This window comes from Plectropomus leopardus, chromosome 14 (genome assembly GCF_026936395.1).
Source record: "Plectropomus leopardus strain MGB_pleo_1.0 chromosome 14, ASM2693639v1, whole genome shotgun sequence".
Lineage (NCBI taxonomy): Eukaryota > Metazoa > Chordata > Actinopteri > Perciformes > Serranidae > Plectropomus > Plectropomus leopardus.
In genome coordinates, this window is record NC_142189.1 from 25157440 (window position 1) to 25182373 (window position 24934).

The 24934-nt window shown below is 39.3% G+C and overlaps 1 protein-coding gene and 1 long non-coding RNA gene across 3 annotated transcripts in view; both read right to left on the reverse strand.

Moving 5' to 3' along the window:
* Positions 1-2114: 2114 nt before the first annotated feature.
* On the reverse strand, positions 2115-9426 carry LOC148187489 (uncharacterized). The gene is made up of 3 exons (XR_015778684.1): positions 9061-9426; positions 2557-5012; positions 2115-2429 (listed from the first exon to the last, which is right to left on the reverse strand). It is a non-coding gene; the product is annotated as an uncharacterized LOC148187489 (long non-coding RNA).
* A 594-nt stretch (positions 9427-10020) lies between these two features.
* LOC121954068 (leucine-rich repeat and fibronectin type-III domain-containing protein 2) overlaps positions 10021-24934 on the reverse strand; it is a 289380-nt gene continuing 274466 nt past the window's right edge. For both annotated transcript variants that reach the window (XM_088087367.1, XM_088087366.1), the window contains 2 exons: positions 19852-21248; positions 10021-14535 (listed from right to left, as the gene is read on the reverse strand). In XM_088087367.1, the coding sequence (XP_087943493.1) occupies positions 13545-14535; positions 19852-21227 (2367 nt within the window). In that variant the 5' untranslated portion in view covers positions 21228-21248 and the 3' untranslated portion in view covers positions 10021-13544. The remainder of the gene's footprint in view (positions 14536-19851; positions 21249-24934) is intronic.

Here is a 24934-nt window from a genome sequence, read left to right on the forward strand (position 1 = left end):
AACACAGTAAAATAGGTCTTGCACGGTAGATTGCCCTAATCGACAGCGCATACAAAGGGGAAAAGAGCAGTGTAACAGAAAGTTGAGAAGAACGGGTATGTGCCCAGTTGGATTATTAACTGAAAAGGAAATATAGCTGTTGCCTTGCCATTCCACCTAAAAACAACATTGCAAATTTCACAGAAATGCTACATTTCTATAGCCCCTTTCACACTGACTGTTCAAGATGGTAATATTGCACCTTTATGCCGTCTCACTGTTCTGCATAAAAGGTACGATCCCTGAATGAGGGGACAGAGTGTTCTCATCTGTAAGATGGCGAGGGAGGCAGTAACCATGCAGGAGACAGTTACCATGCAGGATGGGACTCTGGTTGTGATAGGTGTGACGTTTTCATGGCGTGTTATACTTGCGACCCACTGTGGGAAAGATAAGAGGCAGCTGATAGCAGGTAGCAGCTAACTTAGAGAAGAAGAATGGTAGCAAAAAAAAAAATGTCTGTTGATCGGGAAGTCAGCTGGATACAGGAGCTCTTTACCCTCCAAGCAGAGGAAGAGATATATAGCCAACATATAACATATGGTGCAAGTGTGGGTGCAGCAAAGTCCAAAGGCTATGTCTAGACTTCCAAGTTCAAAAGGTCAAGTCACATAATACATGTAATGTCAAAAGGTTAGCTCATAAGAACTTTTCCATAACAGTGACATGCTATTTAAAATCACACACTGAAGGGGCGTGATGCCGCCATTGTTTGGTTTTATGTAAAAATGCAAAGGTGGAGCAAAGAAGGGACTTTTTGTAGCCCTGTAGCACAATCTCCGTGTTAAAAGGGCTTATTACTAATCTTTTTATGGTAAATACAGATGTTTATGAGTCATATTCTGGTCCTAACTCCATATTTGTTAAAAAAAAAAAATACTGTATGTGTTGCATTTTGGCTTAAAAGTGCTTCAGACAAACAAAGCCTGATTATCAGTAAGTGGATATATAGAAGAGAGGAAAATGACAACAAAAACACAAAAGAGAGTCCACAGTATAAACCTGCCCTGTGTCACCTGAGCACACAACAAACACAGTGGTTCAAATTCATTTTCCTGCTCATTTTCCACTTTGGGAAATGTATGAAAACACCAGAATAAATCTGAATCGCTGCTGGTCTCCGTCCAATTTCCCCTCTGGTAAAGGCAAACAAAATAGATATAACTAGAGGATGAGTGCTAACCTGGCAGATAGGCTTGAGAAAATATCATTTCAGTTAATACAATTTCTGGATGGAGCTTATTTCCTGGACCATTTACGACTTGAAAGTGTGCCATAAAATATTCATAATGCTTGTTGTTGTTGGGAAAGAAAATCTCCCTCCTCAATTACAGAGGAAATTTTTATGCATGAGTTTTTCAAACAAGTTTACCACATATACCTGCTACAGTTGGATGCAATGATTTAGTCCCATTCATCATCCCAACCAGTTGGATGACATGGAGGCGCATGCAGTCGCGCTGGGGACGGGAGCCACAGCGCGAAGTGGTTCAAGGTTACACACACTTCCACTGCTCTATTTACTGAGTGACATTTACACAATGTTTTACTAAGGGGTGAGCCGAGGTGAGCTGCTGAGATGCATCATGCGGTGCTTCAGATGTCATACAGAGCTACATTATACTGTGCTTACTGCTGGTTGTTTGAGGTACGGCTCAGACATGAATCAATACATTTTATTACCTTTTTTTTCTCTCTCTTTCAAATAAAGCCTTGGATAGTTTTCGCTTTTTATCTTCCAACTTGTGATTCCGCAGATGTGTCTCTGTCTATGTGCTTCTGCAAGAAATGTTTGCTGATGAGGGCTGGGCGGCTACATCAGGCTGATATTGATTCAAAATATTAAAAATAAGTTTGCATATTAGTGTAATCCGTTACCTCAATCAAAAAAAAAAAAAAAAAAAAAGATTTTTGCACATCAATGCAACTCAAGATTTGGGCATAATTTGTTGTCTGTTTGCAGTTTGAGTAGTATTGGCCAAATTAAATTGTGCTTAAGTTCTGTACTGTTTAGATGTGTTTTTCTAAATTAATGAACAAGGCATTAGTGTGGTTTTTTTGGTTGTTTTTTTTTATTAGGGCTTTGAAACAAGCCAAAAAATACAACATTGACATATTATCTTATCAAGCTCTTATGGCTAACAGCAAAACAGCAACCCAGTTGTCAAAATGAATGTTGCCATTGCACATTCACACTGACATGTTTACAGAAATTGTTATAATCTAGCAGTGTTATTAGGGCCCATGAAGCAGACATGAGCAACATTCGGTAATTTAAACAATTTAATGCTCGGTTCAGTTTGTGATATTAAAACAGGGCGGAAACAGGGTCTCTTTTCCTCCAAGTGTGAGCGTGCAGAGAGAGAGTAGAAAGGCAAGGCTGGGTGTGGCTGGACAGGGCCGGAGAAAAAGACAGGTTCAGGAAGGTTTCCAAAAACAAGGCAGATTTTCCAAAATCTTCACGCAACAGATCAAAATGAAGGCCAAGGTGTTCCCACTGACAGGTTCTTTACTTACACTGGCAAAGACTGGAGAGGAAGGTTGGGCTTAAATCAGGTTTCTGGTAATCAGGGCAGATGATCAGCAGGTGTGTGAGGAGGTCAGCCTGAGAGCAGAATGAAGGTCAGCCACACCCAATCAAAGACAAACATTCAACAAGAAGGGAGGCGAAAACCAATGGAGAAACAAGGAGAAACAGACAAAGTACTGCAGAACCTAATAGAGGTATATAACATTTGTATGTTATTTTGTAGTGGATATATTGGACATGGGATTAAGTTTAGGCCTGATTAGGGTTGGAAAAGTTCATGTTTTTTCTTAAAAATACGCTGTTTCGGTGCCTAAGACAGTTAGAAATGCCAGAATGTCTCACTAAATAAATAAAAAAAAACAAAAACAAACAAAAAACAGTCTTGGTATCAAAATAAATGCTTGAAATGCCAAAACACCCAATTTTAGTGCCACAGTCATTGCTGAAAATGCCTTGCTAAAAAAATAAATAAAAGTTCTGGTGCAACAATCGCAGCTGGAAATGTTGCGATGTCTCATTGAAAAACACTCAGTTTGGGTGGTACAGTCGCCACAGGAAATGCATTGATGTCTCTTTGAATCACCTCACTGGCTTCCCGTGTGTTGAAGGATAGATTTTTTATTTTAAGTCTTTTTATTAGTCTTTAAAGTACTAGATGGTCTCAGGCCTTGTGCACTACAAAGCATCCAGACCCCTCGGGTCATCTGGGACAGGTTTACTCAGCGTTCCCAAGATCAAAAAAACAAGCAAGGTGAAGCAGCTTTGAGCTTCTGTGGTCGGCACCTTTGGAACAAACTCCCTAAATACCTGAAGTCTGCTGAAACTGTTAACTCATTTAATGCTGGACTCAAAACTTTATTATTCACTGTGGCTTTCCAATAACATAACTTTTTCTTTAACCTACAACTATTTTTTCTCTTGCTTTTGCCTTTATGATTGTTCTTAAATGTTTGAATACAATTTTAATGTTTTCGTAACGTATTTTATTTAATGTGTTTAAAGCATGTTAAATTCCCTAGTGTCTAAACAGTACGAATAAACTTGCCTTGCCAAAAACCATCCAGATTTGGTGCCATAATGCTGGAAACTGTATAGTATCTCATTAAAAAAATATGAAGTTTGGGTTCCACAATCACCGCTTGAAATGCTGTGATTTCCATGTATACCAAAAGCTGCTTTGGTGCCAAAATTGCTGCTGGAAACGCTTGAAACACTGCAATGTATCGTTAAAAAATCCAGTTTTGGTGCTACATTCACAGCTGTAGATGTTGCATTGTCTTGTAAAAAACGAGTGAAACATATCCATATCCAAAAAAACTAACTGTTGACATTCTCTTCTGGTGACTGGACTGTTAACAGCTGCTGTCACTTGGAAACATTTAATCATTTAAGGAACATGACATGAACTCTTTTAGTTGGTCCTTAAATGAACTCTTTTAGTTGGTCCCCATTAACTCCTGGTTCTCGCTCCACTTGTTCTGCACCAGATCTATAACTGGCATTGCTGTTTGGTTCTGGGCAAGTAGCAATACGGAGTTTTGCTTCTTCTTTTTTTTCACCCTTCTTAAACAGCTGCAATTCCTAAGCTTATTGCCCTAACACAAACATTTTAATCTAATTCAATTCAATCAAACTGTCACAGACTGTTGAAAAATCCTTCCTCTCAAACAAAACTTGTATCCCACTGATTTGCTGCGGAACATCTCCTTGAGTTACCGCCAACAATCTGTTTCAAAAGGAAAAACATGAAATTAAGAAATCAAGATGGTGTCCAAATGTTGTTCTACTGTCACTCAAAGAGTTGCAACACACATTAATGTTCCAGTTTTTCGTTCCTGCTGTTTTTCCAATCTGCATGGCAATAATTTACTTTATCCTTTTCTGGGTAAATTCGGTAAACACAAATATGTGTAAGCTTACCTTTTAGTCAGATTGTTATGATCAGCTGTCAAGTGAATGATGTATTAGCCAAATATTTATAGGTTGACTTGGCAGATGTGCAACTGCAAAACGGAAAAGATAAAGTGCAAAACCCTTGTTCACAAACAAACTTTAATTTATTGAAATGTGTGTTTGTTGATAAGACTATTTGACAGGGAGATTTATGTTTTAGTTTCATGGAGATAAGAGCTTTTACAAGTCGTTAGTTCATAGTCTGCAGCCGCTATTGAGCAGCTCACAGGACAGAGCTATCGACAGCAGGCAGAGGTGATTTCGGTGCCAAATCTCTCATCACATGAAAGGTGAACAAAGGGTCAAAAACATTGCAGTAGTCCTTGAGCCTGGACATACTTTCAGTAGAGGAGAATGAGAAGCTGGAGGTGGCGAAAGAAGAATCAATTGAGGTGGAGAGGTGTTGATGCAGCACGAGGCACACGATGATTGGATATTTGACAGCTGAACGTCTCCCTGCAGAGAGAGGGATCCCAGGCGTAATGGAGGTCTGATGCAAAGGGAGAAGTCTATCAGTCACTAGTATGAATCTCTTCCCCTGATTCTGAAAACTTAGGTTTTAAACAACTAAACAAGAAATAAAGAAGTGAGGGTGAAATTGTTTTTAAAATAAAGCAAACATAAATAACAAAGCAATAACACACACACCCCTAAATCTGTATAAGGTGTCCTTATAAATGGATTACATAATGATAAACTAGTGGGTGATAAAGTACCACACAGTTCCTGAGAATGTTTGTGATACTGAGTGAGTGACTGTTAAAGTGTTGAACCTTGAGATACTTTTCTTGAGTATATATTCATTTTTTTCTGATTTAACCTTAATTTATTGTGGTTATTTGACAGCTGCAAACTGATGCATTGCTCTACAGAAAAGAAGCAAACAGGATTATTTAAATGAGCTTCACTTTGACCAACGGGAGCATTACAACGCTGCTTAATGCAAAAACTCTATATAAACATATTTCCATTTGAAAGGGCTATTTTGCATCAGTGAACTTTTAGTTTGTATTGCTGTCTAGGGATAACAATGTGTCTCCACATGTTATGAATTCAAGAATCAAGTGTGCTCAACTTACAGCCTGCGGGCCAAATCTGGCCTCCGATAGTGTGCTGGGTAGCCCCCCAACTATTGTATAAGACAGAATAAACATAAAATTATTTACACTGGGAATTATTTTTGTACTTTTAGTATACATAAGTTACCAGAGGGCATAAAACATCATCAAGGTAGAGCTTGTTTATTAAAAAAAAGTGCTAGTGGAGGACAACCTGCACACCCCACACCACCTGCAAGTCCTAGCTAAACCCAAAATGGAAGAATGCTTGGGTGCTCTGTTATTAATATGCCTTGCATTATTCTTCTAATAATAATAATAATAATAAATTAAAAGATAAAAGATGTTTTCCACAGTTTTGGAATAAAAAAACAGGTAAACAGCTGTTTGCTTCAATTAGACAGGCAACAGGTCTATGAAACAACTCCAGTTACACAAAACTTGCCAAAACCAATCTCTAAGAACTGAAAGTCTGAATGCTTCTCACAGAAAGAAACACAGACACTGAAGAGACAAAGGACAAAGGGCTGACACAGGTATTTATACACAGAACTCATCACAAGAACAAGACACAGCTGCAGAAGAGGGAAACAAAGGGACTGGCTGACAATGAAGACAATGAGAGTGTGGTAGGTAACACCATGGTGGAGCAGATGAGACTTAACCAAGACAGGAGTGCAGGGAAGACTCTGGAACAGGGATGGACTAACAAGACTAATGCAGGGTAGGTGTGTCTCTGGGAAAATGAGGGAAAAGCAGCACAGGAACACAGGAAGAGAAATCACAAGGGCAGGGAGTGAAGCAACACATAACACATGCGGTGAGCAGAAAAAAATAAAACAGGAAGCACTGAACACTAACAATGACTTACTACAACAAGGAAAAACCCAAAAGTCCAAACTAAGAGAAACTCCTCATGCTATCTGAACATGAGAAAATAAAGACAGACGCTAATCTCGATGCTAAGTTTTCATTTTAAATATCAATCCTAGAGTCAATAGGATCAATATCAAAAAAGGGACTTGTTTTTCGATTCGTGTCTGTGCAAAAAACGTTTCGTGAACACAGAGTGCAAATTCTCTTTCTTCCACCACAGCTTTGTACTGTCTTCACTCAAACAACATACTCCAGAACCAACAGCATCCTCTGAGTTTTACTTTCACCTGATGTCGACAGTAGGAGGACCATAAACTCACCTCCCAGCCCTCCTATGTACTTCTGGGGGCTGACATAAACCCTCAATTCTACTATAAATAGAACCACATGCATGTTCGCATGACTGTAGCTGTCCCTGGACGGTTTATGCAGAAAGTATGCAAGAGCCGAGCATCTCACATGCAAAATGCAAAGCAGCGTGGCGGCCCATATGCACCAAGAAGGTGCCTTTTGGCGTCACTCATTTTATATCCAGGTATTTAGGAGTTCATATTTTAGCCAAATCAGACCTTCTTCACTGACTTTCAAACTCTAATTGGTAATCTTTATTAGTTATTTTAGCAGACTAATTACTCACCTCATAAATCATGACACACTGCTTCCCCCTACTTGAAAACACATTAGTCACTCTTTAATAATAAAAAATATCCTATTAGTATTGATATCTGGGACTCTGGCCCTGAATTACTTGGTATCGGATCAAAACTAAATTTTGTCGTGTTGCCCACCACTGAGGACAACATCCATTAACACACTGTCATTTAATCAATTGTTAAAAAATAAATAATAAATAAAATAAAATAAATAAAGGCTTTGAAGGCTTTTGTCACTGTATTTTTACATTTCTGTTTTACTACTTATATACTTCAGTCAATGATTTGAATTTGTCTTCCATCTCTGATTTTTACATAAGTAAACAAAGCCAATGCTCTAAATTTAAAAAAAAAACATACAGCATTATTATTTATTTATAATGCCAGACATGAATGCATCAGGATTGGAATTACATCCATTATGATCTATACCCTTATAAAGAAATACTATAAATGACAGTTAATGTAATAATATGGTGATGTGATTGCATTTTCTCGTCATCCAGAGGAACATTTTATTGCATTCTGACACATTATTAGGCTATCCAGTAGGTATTGCTTAATTGCTTGTTACAGAGAGGGAGGAAGAGTGACAGCGGATGAGACACTTATTAAGACTGAGTGCAGGGAGACCAACTCTCAGACAAATAAACTCTGGCAGGCTCAAATTTCACTCTCCAATACTGCTGTGGAACTTTTCTCCAGCCGCACAACTTTGTCTGGGAAATAAACAAACCCCACACACAGTCAGCCATTCCCTCAGGCATTATTAGTAATGAGGTTATTAATGTAGGATTCTAGGGAATAAAGAATCCCCATGGAAGTGGAGATGAGGCTGCGGAGGCAGAGATAAAGTTTGCTTTCACTGAGCTCTCTATAGTGGACAGCCACTTTTACGGGGAATATAAGCATCTCCCTATGCAAACTTTTTGTCATGACCTCCGATATAGCGTGCGCTCCCTCTATAAAAAGACAAAATACACTGCTGCGGGCCGTGTTCAGGCATAAAAGATGATGGATAGATGCACTGCGGGGCTGCTACTGCATGAAAGAAACTGCAGAAAAAGCACTTCAGAAAAACCTAAAAGGGGTTATTGCCCCGCACAACAAAACTTTGTTGTAGTTTTTGGAATAAAACGCCGACGGTGAAGGTCAAAGATAAGAGAGGAGTGAGATAATTAGTGTGAACGTCCTCAGCAGGCGGTGCAATCAAATTAACAATGATAGTCGACAAATCTACTGTTCTTTTTCTGTATGCATCAAACATCTGTTGTTAACAAAGGAGTACTTATTTTGATTCGTCCAAGCAGACAGGAAATCAAACCATTAATTCCACTCAAGCGATGGCACTGAATCTGAATGTGTTGGCACAGGTGCAAGAGTGCTGTCAAATCACTTGCCTCATGCCAAATAAATAGACTCGGGGCATGTTTTCTCTTGAATGTTTCTCTTTGACTTAGACTGAGTTGAAAATGGCAACAATTTAAATGTTTTGAGGTGCTAACAGCAGGGCTCTTGGGATATCAGTCAGTACAGATTCAGAATGTAACATCTCAGTAATTATTGGATGGATTGCCTTGAAATTTTGTGTAGATATTTAAAGTCACTATAGGATGAATCCTACTGGCTTTGGTTATCTTGTTGCCTTCCATCCACCGTCCAATACTTTGTTTTATGATTATGTGCAAAATCAGCATTCTAACATTCTGAAGGTGGTGAAAATAGCAAACAGTATTATCTGCTAAACATCAGCATTTTAGCATCAGTTAAGCATTAGCTTGCTAACTACATATGTAAATATAGCCCTATTGTTAAGCAGGTTGTGTGTTTTAACTAAAATAATAAAGTCAAAAAGTTTTGAAAGTTTCATGAAAAATTGCAGATTTCTCACAATTTCAATCACTGATCTTGTTAAGCAAAAATCATTCTCAGATACAGTTTTTTCACTTACCTAATGAGAGCACACCTGCAGTTCCACAGTTGTCTTCCTGACAAACGCTACTCCAAATTCAGCAACAGAAAACACTTTTTTTTGTCTTGCACTTTTCAGGCATGACAAACGTGCCAAAATAACACGGCATCGGGTCGTGTGTACATCTTATCTTCATTAATAAGATGCCAAATCAAGACCTAATGTTGTGCAGCTTTGTTAAAGGTGAGCTCTAATTGTCAGTGCAGAAGCACTTTCATATCACACGAGGTGAGATGATCACGCCTGTGGATGATGTCACTGCTCCGAAAGTAACGCTGGGGGAGGCAGTTTACGGAACTTCTTTTAATAAAGGTGTTGCTACTGGATGACTTTTCAGCACGCACACACACACACGCACGCACGCACGCATGCACACACACACACACACACACACACACACACACACACACACACACACACTTTCTTTTCAGCGTGTTGTCTTGATTTGAATATCTTCAGTATCACAGCACAATGCCTGATAATAACAACCTTTCTACAAACATGTAGTCATGTTCCTTGTAAGCCTTCAGCAGGTGCATATCGCTGTCTTATCATGCAACGCTAGGCCCTTATGGAGATTATATTTACTCTGTGCTGCCGTAAGCACCTTTCCTGACAGATTATATGAATTAAGGCCTTATTATGGGCTCTGGCCAGGAGCTGCATGTACCGGTGATTTGTAATAAGGGCAGTGCTGAGGTGAGTCAGCAGCGACTGGCCTGATTACAGCAGCTGGACCTCAGGAGGAAAACCCTTGGCTCATCCCCGGTAAACAAAGACAGCAAGATAGGAAGGACACTCCATTAGCTACTTTGTACTATGCAGGTAGGAATGTTTTAGGCTCAGAGGGAAGGGGGCCAAAAATGTGATTAGTTATGTAATCCACATTTGCATGAAGTAAATGAGATGTTGCAAGAAGAGAAAACACGGAAGAGCCAGTTTGGTTCGTAGGAATTCATCAATATTTTATATTCTTTTGTAGCAAAATGTTTTCACACAGAAACAGGTTTTTTTTTTCTTGTTTTTGTCCTAGAACCTTAGGTGAGAGTCATGACTATGTCGAGTCAAGTACACACTTAAATTGTATTCTCAGTTGGCAGAATGGAAGAGGGTGTTACATGATTTCACAGGTAGAGAAAGTGGGTTCAGGGTCGGTTCACCGAAATGACTAAAAAACATTTTGCATTTATTTCTAGTGGTATACCGAAACTTATTCATTCCGGTTATGAAATATCCGCAGATTTATGCCTCTAGCTATTTCAGTGGAGGTAGGTGGAATTTTGTTTGTGCAGGTCAAAGCACTCAAAATTTACATGTAAAAAGTTTCAGAAAACAAGAGAACATGTGCAGAATACTCCCAATTCTATGAAAGTTTCTGGGAATGTGCAATTTGTTCAGAGTTAAGTTGATAAACTCAAGTATTTAATTACAGTGAACTGATTAAGTAATAACAAGTTGTTGACTTACAGAGGATTTTCTTTTAAAGAACTTATTCATTTAAACTCAAGTCAATATTAAATTATTATCATGAAACTTAATATTCCATGCTTGCCTTTAGAATAATTTCACACTTTGGCATGTTTAGCTAAGCACCAACTAAAATACTCTCATTACACTATTAATTATCAATTGGACACTGTCTCATTTCCCTTTTGATTAGTACCAAATCACAGATGTCGTTCCAGGAATCATCTTATGAAGTTCCAGTTAGATATCAGTTAATTTCTAGTAAATTATGCAAATCTATGCAGGCATTGTGGATGCCTCCGCCCTCCATTATAAGTGTGGAAGATGTGGATGCAGTCCAGTATAAAATGTTATTTATAACCAATTATGCGAAAAGACCAAAACCAACAACGCATTTACCCATCTGTCAATCATTTCTAACTTCTTGTTCTTTTCTTTGGAGCTCCACACGGCCACACAAATCAATTAATAAAGTTTGTTTTAAAGTAATTTATATAACAGCTGGGCATTGTAGACTTCATCACATTACTCAGACAGGAGTAAATGGTGAATTTATTGAGGACTATTTTCATCGGTGGATGAATACATATTCCGTATTTTAGGATTTAAGGACTTTATCGCACTGATGCAAAAATCTCACAAAATCCAATACTGTTTTAAAAACAGTCTTGCTCATTGATTTGCAAAATTATTCACAAAGAGTTAATAAGCCACACCAGGGGTGTTAAATTGTTTGCGGCTGTCGTAGTTATGTGGCAAAATCTTGGGAAAAAAAAGACAAAATTGTCACCTTAGAAAGGTTTTCTATTAAGGCTCTTTTATATTATGTGTATTTCAAGGCTTCTTATTTAAAAAACAAAAAGTTTAATATCACTGTTATTTGGAATGGAAAAACTTTGAAGCTTAATATCTCAAAACTGCTCAGAATGCAGATAGAATCTTAGAATTCTAAGGTGGTAAAATATCGCTCATGCTATATAATGTCATATTGCATCTCCAACCCCACTGTATTGTGGTAGAGGTCGACATCTCATTAAAGGATATCTCAAAACTTTGGCAAATAAAAACCTATAGTATCTACATGGCTACATACCGCTAGAAGTAAGTCTGACAATATGTATTTTGGTAATTTGGGTGAACTGACCCTTTAAAACAGCCCACATTTTACATGTAGTGTCATGTAAAATCCCATTTCAGAGAGCCAACAAACAATGACCAAGTTGGTACACCACGGTTAAGCACCTTCTCACTGTTTGCTTCACATGAAAATAAAAGTACTACTGCACAATTTCCCCCCTTTACATTCTCACCCAGTTATTGTACAAAAATGCCAATATACAGAACGGTACACCTAGGGATGGAAACAATAATTAAAAAAAGAAGATGACCACCCCACATCTTGAAATGCAGCAGAGACCCACAAGATATTGAGAAAGGCATCAAAATGTGTATACGGATGTCTAAGTTGATCAGTAATCTGAGGAGCCAATAATTCCAAGTGTCTTACTGCAATGTACAGCTCCGTATGAAAGACAATGAAAGATCAGTGGTTCCTTTGATGAATCAGTTGAAATAATACATAAACCAACAAAGGTTCTGTATCATGCATCTGGTGAGACGGATTTCCAGAGTTTTCAGGTTATTGGCCCTTGAGAAATTTCTTTCTTTATCCCATATACTCCACTTAACATCCTCTCATGAGCAGCGTAATCACCTTCATCAAGCTAATAAGAGTCAATTTAGACTCACTCGCCCATTTAACCTGGTCAAATGAGTAATTGTCGTACTCTCCTGTTTGTGTTACCTAAGGAGAATTAGAGCCAGATGATACATCCTGCTGTGGGGATAAGCGAATGATTAAGTGGGCTTGATGGATTTCAAAAACTATTCCCATCTGGTGACTGTAATATGTGCTGATAGCATCTGAAACCGTATCCTGAGGCAAACACTCTGTTTGTATCAATGGCCTTCGAGCCTACAGGGATCACTGTCATCAACATTAGCCAATGGGGAGCGTATCAAAGCATTAAAAAATAAATATTTGCAACAGCAGGAATTCAACCTGAGCTGGAAACATACTCAACCTGATTAGCTGGGGACTAAATCATTCTTTGAAGCGTCTGCAAATGAGTAAAGAACATTGTGTTTTGGACTGTTTGTGATTCTCTTGTGCATTTGGGGTTTTGTTGTATTTCCATTCGCTTTTTATATTTAAATAACCTCATATGATACATAACCTGAGGTAGAAATACAAGCCTGGCTTGTTGTGGTTCAGTGTTACTGATATCTAGAGAAAAAGACCAAACTTTTTTAACCTGTGATCAATGAAAGTTTGATTGAACTGTTAAATGATGTTAAATGGCTATGTGAAGGGTTAGCTTCTGTGTGTGTGCGTATATTATAACCTCATGAAGAGCTATGCCTCTGCCTGCTGATGAATCTCCTCAAATAATAAATAGTAAAAATGATAGAAAAACCCAGATGAAAATAAAAATGACTTTGTTTCAATTTTCTATTCGCTCCTCTGGTCCTTCTCTCTACTGTCGCAGTAGTCCCATTTCATGCCGAGGGTCCAAGACATTGTGACGCACATCCAGTCCAACACAGTCGAGGCAAATCCTCTTGGCATTCAATTCTTTTGATAAAGACACAGTAAATCCACTTTGAATTTCTCATCTTTCTTTTCCCTCTTTCTCTCAAAGGCAATCTCACGTGCCCTGTGGATGGGAAACTATTCCCTTTGCACAATCCACGATTCAGTGTTGGTTTGAGATGGGAACAAGATTTCAAATACAGTTAGACACTGTCAGAGAGTTGAGATCACGGCCAGGAATCTATCGATTTGAGTGTCTTTTCTCACATAGTTAGACAGTATTCACATGGATGAACTTCATGCAATACTCAAAGGCAGATTCCCTCTGGAGCATCCTGCCTTTGCACTCATGTTCTTTTAGTTCCTGATTTTTTTCGGCCATGGACCTCACAGCTAGACCAACTCAAACTGTGCTTTCCATCACCCACTCCGAACTCTCAAAAGTGGGCTTCTCGTCCTCACTGTCATCGTACTGCAGCAGCATGCCATTAACAGACAGACTGCGCTTAGTCCAGATGTTACTGATCCTGCGAGGGTAGTTGCTGCGACACTGCGCTGCCCCAACGTGACCCATGTCAAACGAGTGGCTCCTCTTGGGCTTACCCTCCTGGGGCATCCCTAATAGTCGCCCAAGCATGGTGGTGGACTCGGCCCTTCCAAGCAGGGGTTCTTTATCGGACGGAGGCACCATAGCCACCGTCATCATAGCATTGGAGGTGCTGGCTTGGCCAGAAGCCCCATGGTGGTCTCTTGCTACCCCTCGCAGCTCCAATGAGGTGAAGGCCCCTAAAAGGTGGTCCAGGTTTTGCCGTGCTTTGGTGCCATGCCTGTGTCTCCTGAACTTGCTGCTGGGCAAGGTGCTGCATTCGCTGCCCTGCATGCTGTAGCGGTCACCAGCCCCCCTTCCTGTTTGACTATCTAATGAGTTAGAAGATGACGAGGATGAGGAGAGACTGCTCTGGAGGGATCCACACTTGAACTCAACCATTTCTTCACGCATGACGACAACTGTGGATTTGACCTGCGGTGGGGCACCGTTGAACCTGTTCAACCCACCATTGGTCTGCGAGTACGTGTTGCTCACAGTGGGTAGTTTATTGGTCTGGATGCCACTTGTCACCTTATATCGCACCATTAGGATGATGATGAACACCAGCAGCGTGGCTACGATAATGCCGCCGATGACCAGGATCATGGTGCCACCCAGGAAGCCACTGTGAAGGGACTGGCACTGCGGGTAATCCTCCCTGGTGATGAATTGGACACAGCCAACGATGTTGGTGGCGGTGAGGGTGGTGGCAGTGTCATCCCAGATGGCCAAGACACACAGGTCATACTGCATCCCAGGGACAAGATTTGTGACTACGAAGGCTCTGTTATTCATGGGAATCATCCTGACAAGAGACAGACAGACAGAAAGATAGAACATTAAATATACAATCGTCTTGCTATGGGAGTTCAAGACAAGGGGAGGGAACTTCAGTGTTAAATACAACATTGGCTTAGTCTGCAGGGGCAGATCAAAGAAATAGCCAAAATGAAGCATGTTAAGTAGCTATTTATATGCACAGAGTAATTCAGAAAGATGACTTCATTGGTCCCAGTATATCCCATTTGATATGCATGAAACAATTACAATGAGGTACGTATTCAATGGGCACTTTTTGAATATTGTTTTGGCTGAATGTAATTCCTTGTACATTCCATTTAACAAGCGTTGTGTTGTTTCGGCCCACTCTGTTATTATTCCCGATGTTTAGATATGACTTATTAACTAAGCCTTGCCACTTTCAACTAAAGTAAAAGTTAATGCTTCAGTGCGGGTTAATTCTCTAAGATGTATCGCCGATCAATGAAATGCTGTAGGATCCTTTGTGCTGTGTAGACAGCCAGTGATAGAAGCTTTCATCCATGAAATTCATCTATGTAGACTGCAGAGACATTCACACTCACAACACTGGAGCTGTCACATGCCATGATAAGATTTAAACACACCTGACAATATTTCCTTATGGTTATATGAAGGCTATCAAAGCCTATGGATGTCAATTGTAAAAGACATGAAGCTATTTGTCCTGTTTTCTCTTTCAGATAGTCAGTGTTGTTTTTGCACCTTGTAATGGAATACAGTTAAGATAATTTAAGCCTTCAAAACATGCAGGAATTCAATGAATGTAATTTGTCTTGGTGTTCACTTTCTTGCTGTGCTTGACTAGTCAAACAAGTGCTGTCATTACAATGTGAAACAATGTTTTGAAGGAATGCAATCAATGCTGTGACTGTTGTAGTTTTTGTACTGTCAGCAGTCTGTATGTAGTGTGTAATTAACTCTACTGACCACATCTCATTAAATCAGAATGAAATATCATGTAGATGTCAAACTTAAGTGGAATGTTTGCAGACATACTCTGTACACAAACCATTACCCATTGCTCAAATTTGTATACACTGGACAAATTTTATGATTTGTCCATTGCCAATGTTCAGTGGCACTGAAGAAACAATGTTCGTAGGTGGATACCTTCATGCAGGCCAGACTTTGTGTCCTCTCACAGACCTACAACTACTGTTTCCCTTTTTAATAGCAGTACCCATGATGTTTCTCAAATCTTAATCTGGATTTATACCTATGAGGCTACATTCATAGCACAAGCTACACCATGACATAAGTAAGCCTGCCTCCAGAAATAAATTTACTTTGGCACTACAGCAGCTACTAAGATACCACATGGGGACCACACGAACTGACAATGTTCAACATGGACTTTGTGTCTGTTGTCCTAGAAGCTTTCTAATGCGAGTAGACATTACTGAGAGTGAAAACAACATGAAGGAAGTTGTAGATTCTCACGTATTTTCTCTTTTCAGTACCATATATTCTGCAAAGTTATTACAATGCAAGTCTTCTGGTCACTGTTATCACTGCTCTGTATTAATGAATGAATGTAAACACAGCAAATGCAAGGTGTTAGTCTCCTACAAAATAAAACAGCTCTGTAGAACAAATTATATATATCCAAAACATATCCTAACCTTAAGTGTCTATGTTCCCTAATCCAAAACTTATTTTAGCCATGGTCTATTTGACATCATTGTGATATTTCCCTGACCATACTGTAGCTGCCATTTACAGATATTGTAAAAGGCAAGAATTTGTACAAGCTTATATTTTAGAAAATCTTCACTTAACAATCACAACTGCTGCATTTGAGTAGTCTCAACTACTCCCAACAAGTAGACGATTAATCGCAAGATATATATATATATATATATATATATATATATATATATATATATATATATATATATATATACTGTATGTATGTATGTATATGTATATATACTGTATATATATATTTTTTAATAATGATCAATGTTGTCAGAAAGTTCTCAAATACAATCAGTGATGGGTGTAGGTGAAATAGCAGAGTCCTAGAAAAGCATTGCAACCCCCCTCCAGGTTAACAATGTTAGTGTTAAACAACAGCAACAGTGCTGGAAGAGCTGTTTATGAAGTTAACATTGTTGGCCGCTAGTCGCTAGCTCAGCCACCTCCATGTTGACGACTGTATCTAGACAACTCATACACTGTGAATTTTGCATAGAGCCCCTGGAAATTCTGTATATTTAACATGACATTATGTATAAACAAAAATTATACTTCAGACAAAACTATATTTAACAACAACCAAAATTATGCCCACCTTCAGTCTTTAGAGGGCTATTTCAACTCACAACTATGACTTATCAACACAACTACTCCTTGCACCCCAAACTGCATATATCTGCTATATATATGCATTGCCACTGCTTTATTACCTTACTGTGCTCAAACTACAAATAAACAATTGGTCTGCAATGATGCCATATCAACTAGTGAATTTGATAGTCAGGGGAAGACTATTCTGTGAAACTCCTGCTAATCCACCAAAAACTGTATATCAGTGATTCCCAACAAGGGAAACTTGTACCCCATGGGGTTTTACCGTTCTGTTTGATATGTTTATGTTACAGCATGTGGTCGTAGTGAGACTGCTAACTTCACTTTTATATAATAAACAGTGTGAAATAAGTTCGATGGTATCAGTGAAGGGGTACCCGAGCTTATCTGATAGAAGTATATCTGACAAAAAAAGGTTAGGAACCACTGCTATATATAATCTTCTTGGGTTATAAAACATGAAGTAACAGTGGCTGTTACATGCTATAATTGTGGGTTAGATGTCTATAAATAGATTCATCACTCATCTATTGATTGTTGGCTTGCTGTTCTCCCAGAGTACATGCATCCATATCTTTGAACCCTCTGAATCGCCTCCACCACAGAGCACAGACCCCACTGGGGCTGCACTCCATTATTTATCCCTAATTGCCTTTTTCCATAACTAGGAAGAAGCTGCGTTGGCTCACATGTTTGAGAGAACTCATGCAATATTTCTCCTCCCCCACGTGGCTCTGATTGATTTTTAATCATGCCATTGCTTGAGTGTGGGCAGTGCCCTGGGAAACTGTGTCAGCCAACTAGAGGAGCGCAGTAGGTGTGCATGTGCGATGTCATACCAATATTAATTCAAAAACAGTGGTTGGCCTCTCTGTGCACGTTATCTTTTTCCTCCAGCTCCTAATTTGTCTTCTGACATGCAAAAGGACTGCACAGCCATTATTAAGAGCACATAAATCTATTGCTTTAGGGTCTACTGGATACTCTGTGCACTCATTACGGAGTCAAAAACATTTTCATTCATTCATTCATTCATTGTCCGTAACCGCTTGTCCTCGCAAGGGTCGCGGGGGGGCTGGAGCCTCAAAAACATTTAAAGCATCAAATTTCAAGTAATGATTCTCGACAAACAACAATGTCAGGAATGTCATTAAAACAATGAAAAACGGGAAAGGACAGTTCCTAAAGAACCCATCAGTGTTATGTTTGCATTTTTGAGGACAAATTTGTAAAAATAATTGAAAATAAATGCAGATGAGTCATCTGACGTTTTCATCACTGTGAAAAAAATGTTGCTGGAAATTCATATTGTTTTCTTTTTTTTTTTTTCTGGCATGACAATCTGGCCCAGCAAGCTGCGTGCAAGCAAGGAAATCAGATAAACACCTTATTATTGAATTCACAGGGATGGTGAGTTGAACAAAGTAATATCTCTCTTCAATAATGTGCACAGTTCTAATCTCATATTCTCAGCTAATAACCAAAGTTTCTTCCTTCTCTTATTCTGTCAATTATCTTTGATTAAAAGGTTCTTGCAGGAATATGCAGTACAGGTAAATTGTGTAGGACTATGGCAAGTCATTGGATGAGGCATTGCTAAAGGGATTCACCATAAATTTTCAGTATTGCAGGAAGCATGAAGCTGACACAAAAATGCTGTAACTTCACAGCAAGCCACTTTACCGTTTTGTGCACTATTCTGATGCTGTACATATAAATCTGAAGCGTACTAAGGGTAGTCATTCTTTAAGTGCATTAGGCCCAAGGGAATACTGAACTCTTAAATAGCATAATATTATGTTTATGGCAAATATGGAAAATGTCAAAGCGCTGTCTGATAAAGTAAAAACAAGACTCATAAAAAATGCATCTATTTTGTTTACACAGCACAGTATATTTGGCCATTTTTTAACGTCTTTCACAAATTGATTTCATGTTAAACTCTGAGGCTGTTTTCTACATTTCCAGCTCAATTATCTTGTTTGAATGTCACTGTTTCCACTGTCTCATTTGACATTGGAAATTGATTTCACAGAGCCCAAAAGATCTCAAGCTGCAGTCTCCAAGCTTACACTTTATGGACTTGAGCAGCTTAAGAAGGATACATTAAAATGAGGGCCTTTAATCCTTTTTCTTCTTGGATTTCTAATTAATGGTTCAGGGCTAGGATTTCACTCTGGGCTTCACTGTTCTTAAAAAAAAAAGGGGCATGCTGTTCATTATTTTTGGTGAAAGCAATAGTCAATTTACTGCAGAAAAAAAAGAAGAAAAAAAAAGCTAAATCTCAAAAAGGATTAAGAAAAATGAATGTTGATCTCCGAGTAACACTTCAAAGAGCTGACTGTCTCAAGTACTCACCCAGTAAACATTAGCAATTTACTGAAGACACTGAACAGCGAGTGTTCTGAAGTTAAAGATTATAACTTGTGCTTCATTTACGACTTTGACCATTATGGTCTCAGCTCTCACTATTTTCCTATGAAAAGTGATGCACCACAATTTGAATACAACACACGTAATGATGAGCCAGGAATTTGTGTATATCCTATGTAATTGGGAAGATTGTGGTCATGTGACCAGTGCACTAATGGGAGTAAAGATGAAGGTAGGATAAAAAATGAAAGTCTTTATACTACTTTTATTCAACTAAAACTACAGGACTTTCCACAGGAGACTGGTGGTCATGTTGTGACTGAAAATATCTGAACTTTACATTATTTTCAGGTATGTCTTAGCCACGTTTATTTTCCTAGACCCAACTTTTGTAACTGTACTTGCCTAAAACTAAAGATGCCCAACCATGTTTCTTTTACTGAACCCAACCTACTCAACTTAACCTGCCTAAACATAACCCTACATTTAGTACATGACTTTAGGTTAAGAACATAACCTTATTCTTGGGCGCTAATTTGTTAGACATCAAAGGAACTGTTGTAAAAGGATACCATGCGTCAACTGACTATAATGAAGATTCATTAATCATTCTTACCTGTAAATGAGAACTTCATCCTCAGAACAATTGTACTGAAGCTGATACATTTTGACCTTTGGAGTTGATTTGCTAACAGTCCACTTGACCAGAGCAGAGATGGCAGTCACTTCTGACACAGACACCACCTTCTCTGGTAGAGGTTTAGGTTCCCCTTTACTGATCTTAGTAGAGCTTGTTATGTCTGAAAGCCCTGACTTGGCCTGTGTGGTGCGGTTTGTACCATTATTCAGATGGGGGAGTTGAATGATTGACAGCTCAATGGAGGCCGTAGATTCCCCAGCAGCATTGGCAGCAATGCAAGTAAATGTCCCGTAATCCTTGGATGTGGTGATTGTAATGTCCAGGGTGCCATTTTCGTATACTGTCGCTCGGGAGGAGTTGCTAATCAAACGGTCATCAGGAGCAACCCAGTGCACAGTTGGCATTGGATCACCGACTGCTTTGCAGCGCAGGCTAGCCGTTTGGCCTTCTAGCACTAGCAGCTTGTGCGTATGTTGCGTGATCAAAGGGGGCTCACAAACAAACTCCTCCTCACGGACAGACCAAAAGTAGCGGCCCTTTAGACTAGCAGGAGAAGCGCAGGTTTCCATGTCATCCTCACGGTCCAGCCTCCGAAGCCAAAGGACTTCACAGTTGCAGTGCAATGGATTTCCGCCAAAGCTTAGAGACAGCGGAGGAGCATAAGGTGTGCTCATCACTATGCTGCTCTGGGAGCGCGCAAAGATGGGGTCTGGAGGGAGCTTCTGGAGACGGTTGGAGGTGAGATCCAAGCGGGCCAGTTTATCCAGATCTGTAAAAGTCCCCTCTGCAATGAAGGAGATGAGGTTATGATCCAGACTCATCTGATGGAGGTTGACCATCTTGCGGATGGCTTCCCAAGGCACACTGCGCAAGTTGTTATATGACAAATCCAGATCCTCCAGTGTCAATAACAAGTCATCAAAGGCGGCGCTGGAGATTCGACTCAGCTGATTGTTGTTGAGGATGAGGTGCTGCAGGTTGACCAACCCTCGAAGGTCGTCCGGTCCCAGCTCAGTCAATCGGTTACTGTCGAGGTGCAACGATCTCAGGGTCTCCAGGTCAATGAAGGAGAAAGACTGGATGGCGCTGATGGTGTTGCGGGACAACGTGAGATCAACCAGACCTGTCATGTTGGCAAAGTCCTGAGTGGTGACCTTGAGGATGAAGTTGCCACCCAGCCGGAGCTCCACAGTTCGCCGGTCGATGTCCGGTGGGACAAAGAGCAGACCTTTGGAGGGACACAGAGTCCCCAGGGACTCTGAGAGATTCTGGCAGACACAGTATTTGGGACATGCATGGACCATCGTAACTGCGGTTCCCAGAAGCAGGAGACTGATGACCACTTTGTCCATGTTAGTTCATACAAAGGGGACCTGCAAGAAGAAAAGAAAATCAGGATCAATTTGAATTCAAGATCATGATTAGCTTTTTTACATATTTGGTTGCCTGCATCAGACAATGTTTGGTTGCACTGAGCTGAATGATGATTTTAGTGTTTGATGTCTAAGTTCAATCATTACTATTTTAAACAATAAAATCTTCACATCTAGTGAACTAATCCCTCACCCACAAAACTGAAACACTGCTGCAGTTGTGTGTGCTTGTCTAATTGCCCCCATTAACACAGGTCAGATAAGTCCCACCGTGGACCTCGGACCATGGAGGCAAAAACTGCTCACTTGATGAGCTGGTCTGATTATCATCCTTGAGGAATTTTTCACATTAATATTCCCCATTATAATATTCATATGCATATATTTTGCAATGCAAAGAAGGTGTGAGAAACCACATGAGAATTCACTGAATGAAGCCTGGGATTAAACAGCTAAGAAGCTATTTTTAATGACGCACATGCTTATAAGCTGTCATTACAGATATGCTGTTATGCATGCAGTGGAAACTAGATCGGATGGAGCACACGCATGTATGCAGTAAGCCGGGGATGAGTTCTTAATTGAAATGCTGCATTACCTTGCCAATCTAAATATGAAAATGGTGCAATATTAAAGTTCTGGTTCATATGTTTTCTAACAGTGTCTTCCTCTTTTGGCACCTCTGTGTATGTCTTCATCCTATTGTTACCTTTCCCCATCATGTCTGCACCCTTTTGGCAACAGATAACATAGTTTGTGAAAAAGAAAAGAAATAAAAAAAAAGAAATCACAATCTTCAGGTGTCAAACTTGGCTGACGAAATCAGCGCGCCTCTGTGAACATCTTAACAGAACTTCACACATGGCTGACTCCTCCAAATGGCTTTTAATTCCCCCAGACATTTGTATCATTAATTCCTAATACACTCAAAACCTAAAAATCAATTTCAATCTTTCTTTTTTCTTTTTTTTTAATGCTTGCAACATTTATGAATGGAAAACTCTGCCTTCTAGTCTGTTTGGTTCTCACTAGAACCATAAGGAGGGACAACTGTAATGTTTTTTTCTGTAAACTACATACTTCCGCCATCATCATTAAGTGCATACGATGCTGGTCACAGTGTGAGGACTCCTTATCTTTGACTACCTCATAACACCCCTTCATGTGTATACTCTACTTTTCAAGAAGTCATAATTACAAGAGCAAATACATAAAAATAGCCCGTCTCTTTCTCTATACCAATTTGCAAGTATATCATCAAGAGCCACTGCATCTGGACTGTGTGTTACACAGAGATAATTAGAATGAAATGGCAGGCGGGAGAAAAAAAGGAAGTGATTCATGGAGATTCTGCAATAATCATTAAAACTGAAGAAATTATTAAATCACAGCGGAGGAATTGACTTATTTTAATATACTCATAAGATAAGCCACAATTATGTTGGGTCCAAACAGTAATTTGACAGAACTGTGCCACTATTACATGTTCTAATACCATAGAAATGCCATACAGCTATCATATAAGAAAGAAATATGAAACTAAAAAGGAATAATGAAACAAAATATGACTGATGAGTGATAGAAAACATGTAAACTGCTATTTTACATTCAAACCACCAATAGGCCTTTGTTTTAGCTGTCAATTCTGAGCAGCCCATTATATTAGAATTCAATCAGCACAGCAGACAACAGTGTGAAACTCTGTGAAAAAAAGGTGTTTATTTTAGCCAAATAATTGAAGACTGAATGCATACTGTTCTGACCCTCTCAGCACTCAGAGCTAATTCCCACAAGGCCTCACGGTGAGAGCTGTCAGTGATGACAGACACTTCCTCTCATGGACTCATTTAATGGACAGCATCTAGAAACAGCAACTGAAAAGCCCTGCAAAGCCACAGAAGCTGCCTTTTTTATTTTCTTTTGATCTTCCTTCCCCCTGAAAATGGACAATTGTGGTGGGTAAGCATTAAAAAAAACAAAACTAGGGGAAATATACAACTTTGCAGAAATGCACATATAGTGCTGGCTGGAAGCAGTTGAAAAGTTCAGTACAATTTCTAGTCTTGCATCAGTTTCCCATTAAGGCTTGTGTAATATGTGGGAGGTATGGTTGCTGGGCAGACAAAAGGCAGAGGTGACCTTTAGGGGATAGAAGAGGTTCAGTCACACAAAGATGAGAACCATGGATGATGTTTAAGGTCTACATCCATTTACTCGTGGCCTTTCCTAGGCTTGCAACATCTACAATTCAATGTAAGGGACAAAGATGCTGCTGAAATACCAACAAGCACATTTTTGATACAGTTCCACAGTGCGTTAGTGCTTATGACATATAGAAATGTGAAATCCATTATTAACCTATTTGAATGCTTGTGACCTTCTGGCGTCTTTAGTGATTACTATGCCTGCCTCCATCTCCTTTGTGAAAAAATATAGTAAGGCTACTTAGCTTTTCATTTCATTTCATGTGTGGCATTTAAGTACTGCTTATGGAAGTTATTTGTAAAATGCAATATGAAATATCATGAGATTTAGCTCCATAGCTTGCTTATCATGTTATCAAGAAAGTGTTTTTTCTCAAAACTCCTTGCCTGATGAACAGTACATGTCTAATGATACCTCAGCATCCATAAAGTAGGCAGGCATCTCAAGCCTTGGTCCCCCCAACATGTTGCACAGTATGCACTGGGTGATAATTGTTATCTAAAGAGTTCATTGTCCTTTTTTTTCACCTTTCCAAATCCAAAAGAATTAACAAACAAGTAAAAATGCTAAAGAATTGTGTGTTTAACTGCTCCAGTAAAAAGTAAAACCATTAGCATATGCATTTAACTAGCTTACTTCCTACTAGCTTACATTATTTTGTGGCATTATAGCAAAGTAATGCTAGGACTGGAATTTTCACAGTTTGGTCATTGCATGGCAGCCAGTCCCTGAAATATGAAAGTCTGGGTTAACGTTATCTCTATCCTGGTGCTATGTCAGAGTGACAGTTCATAATTCTGAAACTCCAATAGTAAAAAAAAAAATGAATCAATGGACAATTTGTCCAACAGCCCAGTACCCCAAGTACAAGCATGCATTGCTCCAAAGGGCCATTCCTCCAAAAACAGGTTAAATATTCTTAGCATACAGCTAACTACTATGACATATGATGTCATCAGACCTTTCTATTATGGCAAAGGCATGGCCCACCCTACTTTGTGTCAGATTGCATAAAAATATGAGGGTGAGCCAAACAAGTGTAACTACTCATGCGTAAACCTGACTAACCCAACCAGCGAAGGCAATGAACATAAGCCAGTCAGTGTCTGATGATGTCATTCTGCATAATTATTTGCTTCAGAGTAATGGCCCTTTTTAGCAATGTGCATCTGTTTTGGGGAAACTAGACTGGACTTAGCCATAGAAACAATGTGCAGTCCCTTTAGCCTGCTCTTTATTGGATTTGGTTCACAACCCAAACCAGCCAAACTGAGACTCAAACAGTATTTTTCAAACCAATGGAATAGTCCTCATCCCTAAAGCCTTTTCTCTTATAAAGTGAAAATGTGAATATTAAAGTATAAATATAACTATGTTTTTTTTTCATTAGCAATCAAGATCTCAGAGGGAGCATCTGTCTTGGAACATTATTATTCATGTGAAAAAATAAAAATCCTACTGCTGCTGTTTGTTCATGAATT